Source organism: Cibotium barometz, chromosome 1 (genome assembly GCF_041138505.1).
Source record: "Cibotium barometz isolate CiBa-2024 chromosome 1, ASM4113850v1, whole genome shotgun sequence".
Taxonomy (NCBI): Eukaryota; Viridiplantae; Streptophyta; class Polypodiopsida; order Cyatheales; family Cibotiaceae; genus Cibotium; species Cibotium barometz.
The window spans coordinates 48,653,063-48,659,083 of record NC_141046.1 but is presented as its reverse complement, the minus strand read 5'-3'; the positions used below and the strand labels follow the sequence as shown (position 1 = coordinate 48,659,083).

At 42.9% G+C, this 6,021-nt stretch overlaps 1 protein-coding gene across 1 annotated transcript; it reads left to right on the top strand.

Moving 5' to 3' along the window:
• Positions 1 to 3,351: 3,351 nt before the first annotated feature.
• LOC147642110 (uncharacterized) lies at positions 3,352 to 5,469 on the top strand. Its single transcript, XM_086802126.1, has 4 exons — positions 3,352 to 3,387; positions 4,676 to 4,812; positions 4,937 to 5,026; positions 5,111 to 5,469. The coding sequence occupies exons 1-4, from the start codon at positions 3,352 to 3,354 to the stop codon at positions 5,355 to 5,357; spliced, it is 510 nt and encodes a 169-aa protein (XP_086658252.1). The 3' UTR covers positions 5,358 to 5,469.
• Positions 5,470 to 6,021: the final 552 nt, after the last annotated feature.

The window sequence follows — 6,021 nt, the reverse complement described above, 5'->3', positions numbered from 1 at the left end:
AAGCAAGGCGTCTTGCCATAAATTAGTGCTCGAACTAGGAACGTTTTCCGCTGACTTGTTTGGCACATCCCTACACCCTCCCATGTTGGTGATATTCAATCTGTCCCTTGCTTCTTGTAGCTCTTCCTCTGTGGCATCTTTTCCTTCATATCTAAGGGCATCAGCATAGATCATATTTAGTGTTGCTGCAGCAGAAAGGAACTCAGTGTCTTTTATATGGCTATCCACTAGTAGGTACTTGTCTATACCATCATCATCTACAAAATTGTCATCGACCTCCAGATTCTGGGCTATGAAAGCTATGCACTGATCTTCCCTTAAGTTAAATACACGTTGTATGTCTGTCAGCAATATATATTCTGAATCTCCTACTTGGTAGGAGGGGAGTAATGGCGTTGGAATGGGGGAGGAGTCATCTGATTCAATCACAAGCTGACCTACATCACTGTTTTGTTCTCTAACTGCCTCAATATCAACCACCGAACTAAGCTTCCTCTCTTCTTCAACATTGAACTCCTCAATGACATGAGGAGTGTCCTCCTCTTCAGCAGCATCCTCAGCGGTGGGACTTGCCTGACGAGAAATCGTGTCTTCACTTTCAATTTTTGCAAGCGGCTCTGTACCTTCTTCATCTGTTAATTGCACGTTCATGTGCAAGAAGCATAAGAAGGCGTAGGAGTATTCCATCAAGCGGCACTTTCTTTTGTGAAAAGGGCAAAGCAAGGCTCTCTTCTTGTCACATGGCACCTTGTGCCAATCCCTGTTTAACCTCTGCTTCTTATCCGGCGAAACCTTGAGATTAAAATGAATGTGACTTTTCCCATCAATCATCATTGGTTCTTCATTTGTGAGCTCGTCAAACTCTTGCTTTGCCTCTTCGAAGTATCCATGATGGCTAGACAATGTTTCCTCCAGAGAAAAATCGCTATTGAACATCAACGAAATTGCAGGGTGCAAATCATGATGTCGACATTTGTACAGGAAGTCATATAATAGAGTTGCAGGAGTTTCTTTGATCTCTTCGTCCACATCAAATTCGACTTGAACTTGCGACATGGCTGAATTCAAGTCTGTAGAAAAGACATGGAAAATATTAGTGCAGGCAATGAATCAAGAGACAGTCGATCTTAAACAACAAATCTCTGTGGTGTAAATGGATTCAACATAACGCGAGAGGAGATGCCAGAGGAATGCAGGTATTCCTCCTCGCATTGTAGTGAATCTATTTTCCCTAACGCAAATAAAATCACAGCTAAGTCAAGGACCTCTTAATCGATTCACCATAATGCGAGGATGAGTATTGTGCTTCCTATGGGACCTTCGCTCGCGTTGTGGTGAATTGATTCACCGCAATATGACGACTTTATCATCCTTTGGAAACGCCTCTAACGTTATGGTGAATTAAAAATAAAGATAGTTCTCCAGTACCCATACTGAGAGAGGAGGTGTCAAACGAATTAAAATACTCTTCTTCGCAGTCAATTCACCGTAAGGCGAGGAGTCATAGGTTTTCAATTCACCTTAACGCGATGAAAAGACAAAGCAAGTAGTTCTCCTCGACTGAACAAAACAACGAAATAACAAAAGAAGAAAATGTAAATGGATTCAACATAACGCGAGAGGAGATGCCAGAGGAATCCAGGTATTCCTCCTCGCGTTGTAGTGAATCTATTTTCCCTAACGCAAATAAAATTGCAGCTAAGTCAAGGACCTCTTCTCGCGTTATGGTGAATCGATTCACCATAATGCGAGGAGGAGTATTGTGCTTCCTATGGGACCTTCGCTCGCTTTGTGGTGAATTGATTCACCGCAATATGACGACTTTATCATCCTTTGGCAACGCCTCTAACGTTATGTTGAATTAAAAATAAAGATAGTTCTCCAGTACCCATACTGAGAGAGGAGGTGTCGAAAGAATTAAAATACTCTACTTCGCAGTCAATTCACCATAACGCGAGGAGTCATAGGTTTTCAATTCACCTTAACGCGATGAAAAGACAAAGCAAGAAGTTCTCCACGACTGAAACCAAAACAACGAAATAACAAAAGAAGAAAAAAGCACAAAGGAGATAAAAATACCAGGAAAACGAATTGTACACAATCGTCGCAGGAGATGGAGATGAAGGAGGTTGGAGGTTTGTCTTTGACGTTGGATACAGGAGGATGATTGATGAAGGAGGGTTGGAGGAGATAGTCAGTCGTTGATGGAGATGAAGGCCGTTGGTGGGATAAATGAGAGGCAATAAATGAGATGAGTATCCTAGAAAATCCGTCTTTAATGCTACGCAACACGTCAGCGCCACGTTTTCAACCGCCATTCCATGACTGCCACGTGGCATCCCGCCGTGTACCTAGCAAAAGAGGCAATAAATGAGATGAGTATCCTACAAAATCCGCTTTTAATGCTACGCGACACGTCAGCGCCGCGTTTTCACCCGCCATTCCATGAATGCCACGTGGCATCCCGCCGTGTACCTAGCACGTGTACAAGGTATAAAGTTTAATCAAAGCCCTTTTTAATGCTATACGACACGTTAGCGCCGCCTAGTCGCCCTGGCAGCCCGCCAGCACGTGTGTTCGCTCTAAAGACTAATCAAAGCCGTTAATCACGCCACCTTTTCGTCCTCTTATCGATTTTGCCTTGTCCGTCCTCCTGCTTGCCTCCAGCTGACTTCCGACTACCGCCACAGTACTGAGCCGACTTTCCAACACCTGCACGACAGTCTCCATCCATTCACAAGCAAGAAATGTAAGTTTTTGTATAATACTTGATTGTTTTGTAAGTTTCTTGTATATTGCTTGTTTGTTTTGTTTTTTCTTCGACTGTTTGCCCTGTGCCATTGTTTATTCTTCGACTGTTTGCCTTCTGCCGTGGTGACTCGATTCACCTTAAAGCACACGACGGGCCATTAGAATCTCAATAAGCTCCATGTCTTATGGTGGATCGAATCACCAAGGGAGAAGGCAAACGTAAGAGATTCGCGAAAATCGATTCACTATAACGCGAGGAGGATTGTTTTGCTTTGACTGGCCCTTAGACTCGCGTTATGGTGAATTCACCATAACGCATGACCAAAGGGCAAAGGATTCACGATAATCCACCTCTTATTGGTGTCAATTAAATCACCTCCTACACGACAGTCTCCATCCATTCCCACTCATAGAATGTGATGAAAGTGTATTACTTGATTGTTTTGTGTTTCTTGTATAATACTTGATTGTTTCGTTTTTCCTTCGACTGTTTGCCCCTGCCGTTGTTTTCTCTTCGACTGTTTGCCCTCCGTCATGGTGATTCGATTCAGCGTAAAGCAGACGACGAGTCATTAGAATCTCAATACTATTCTATGTGTTATGGTGAATCGACTCACCAAACTGCTAGACGGAAAGGTAAGAGATTCGGGAGAACCCTCCTCCCGTTGTAGTAGATCGATTCACTATAACGCGAGGAGGATTATTTTGATTTGACTGGCTCTTAGTCTCGCGTTATAGTGAATCAAATCACTTTATGGCAAGATCGAAGTTCAAATAATGCACGATAATCCGCCTCTTATTGTTGTCAATGAATTCGCCATAATGCGAGAAAAATTATTGTGCTTCTGTGGACCTTCATCTCTCGTTATGGTGAATGGATTCACCATAACGCGAGGAAGTGCATATTGCTTTCTTGGCCCCCCTCTCTCGCTTTATGGTGAATTGTTAATCGTGTACTACTGAATAGCAAAGTTTTCTGCTTTTTCTTGCGTTTTCAGATGGCTCGTGTAAGGCATACAGCTAGACCCATTGATAATGCAGCTCCCTCATCTACTGGGAAGAAGATGGGCGTTCTGAAAGCCTCAAGATCAAGAAAATCAAGTAGTCCTTCCCGATTGTCCAAAACGCAGCCTAGACTCAGGCGTTTCGCAGAGCATTCGGCAGCCCTGCGAGAAATCAAAAAGTTTATGAAGCACCCGACAGCTGCTATTCCCAGATTGCCTTTCCAGAGGCTTGCCAGGAGAATTTGTGAGCAGAATGGAATTTTGTTTAGGTGGAAGGCATCGGCCTTGTTTTGCTTGCAAGAGGCCACAGAAGATTGGATGATCGAATTTTTTTTGGATAGTTACGTTCTTGCTGCCCACGCACACAGGGTGACAGTAATGGACAAAGATTTTTTCAGCCTTATAGCCCTTCGTTTCAGATACGATAAGTCACTTAGACCAGTTACGTTTACTGATGAACGAATGTTACAAATTTTGGATGTCCGGCCTGTACAAAAAGTGAGAATTGAAGAGGTGACCGAGGGAGGTCCAGATCATGAGCATCAGACTCGGGCAAATTTAATGACAAGCGCTCAAAGGGAACATCAAGCTGCAATGCTTGCATTGCAAGCAAAAAGGGAAAATGTTCGAGCACTCCACGCCATGAATCGGGAGGCGCTGCAATTTTTGTTGCCGGAGTTCTATGTACCCTTTAATATTAGAGGGCATAGATGTTATTTCCCGATTCATGCTGAAGAAATCAACATTTTGTTTGATCCCAAAACTGAAGTCAACGACAAAGTGCTCAGATGTGTTTTAAGGTATACTCTTTTCTCTGTCCTCCCACAATTTTTCATTCTTGTCTCTTAAAGTTGATGCCTCACTCTTGATATGTTTCCTTGTGAAGTTTTGTTATTTCGCTATTGCCCGAGGATGTACAGCAACGAGTGTTCCAGATTGATTCACTGGTCTCAACACTGTTGCTAGAAGAGTCAGTTCCGTACCTCGATGTGCTGAACTGGTTTCGGGAGGTCCAGCTGGACGATGCCCGAGTATTTTTTTTGGCATATCATGAAAAGTGAGTTTGTCTCTCTCTCTCTCTCTCTCTCTCTCTCTCTCTCGCATGATGTTTATAGGAATCACCGTACACGAGTTATATAGTGCTTCCTTTGGATTGAAACTAATAGAATTCTATTGTGCAGTTCCCATTGGAGTCTTCTACTAGTCGACGTGCAAGAAAATGTCATTTACCTTGCAAATTCGACATCTGGTGCCCATGGAAATGTTTTGCTGTAAGTAAAAATCATTAAGATACATATTATTGTTTGAGTTAGAAGTCCGGATTGATCAGGATAATGATTGATCTCTGTTTACAGTGGAGTCAGGAAACTAATGGCAGCTTACGAGAGCCTCAGCATGGACATCGACAGCCTGGATCGATCGACCATCCGTAGGGTTAGTGTCCCCAAACAAGAAGATGGCTACAGCTGTGGGTGGAGGGTTGCACTTAATGCAATGTTGCTGCTACGAAGCATTTTTCAGCTCCCTTCAGAGGATGTAAGCATTTTCAGCTCCCATACGCATTTGTGCGCCTGTTTATCTTCTTATATATTGTCATGTTGATCTTATTTATGTCTTGATGAATTGTGATGGCAGTTTCCATCAATGTCTCGCTACGTGGACCTAGACGTCCAAACGTTTAGGGAGGAAACGATTGCGAAATTGATCGAGGTCGCTGAAGTTATGCCTCCAGACGGGCCAGTGGACTTCATCCCGCCCAATCCACGAGGGGGGATAGGCCCCCCTGAGCCTCTTACATGGGCTCCATACTTGGGAGAAGAGCCCTGGCTCCATCCTGAAGCCGATACCTATGGGTTCCAGCCATAAATAGTTTTTTCCTTCTTCCAACAAATGTACGTTTAAGCTATACATGTATTGGAGGGAGAACATCAAATGTAAATACACTTATCATTTGAAAATCAGAGGATCAAATTTGCTACTGTGTTCCTTCACTGCTTGCTTTCTTACTTTAAGCCTTTTTTTGTGTACATAAAAATTCAATTGGGGAATTCTTGCCTTCATTACATTGTTTTAAACAATAAAGCATTACAAAAGCAATGTTCTGAATAGATAAGTTTATTGCATATGGAAAATACATTGTCACCGTATACATGGTCACATCATATATCTTCTAGTGCCTCCAATTCATGTGGGGCTGCAACATCTTTACAAATGATCTGATGCTCTCTTCTTTTACTTAGCTTCCGACCATCGAGCTTGAAGCAAA

Excerpts from the sequence above, each read along its gene's own strand:
- LOC147642110 (XM_086802126.1), top strand. The coding sequence starts at position 3,352 with ATGGTGAATCGACTCACCAAACTGCTAGACGGAAAG. Across the intron at positions 4,813-4,936 it reads TTTTTGGCATATCATGAAAA|TTCCCATTGGAGTCTTCTAC; the intron begins GTGAGTTTGTCT and ends TCTATTGTGCAG. Across the intron at positions 5,027-5,110 it reads GCCCATGGAAATGTTTTGCT|TGGAGTCAGGAAACTAATGG; the intron begins GTAAGTAAAAAT and ends CTCTGTTTACAG.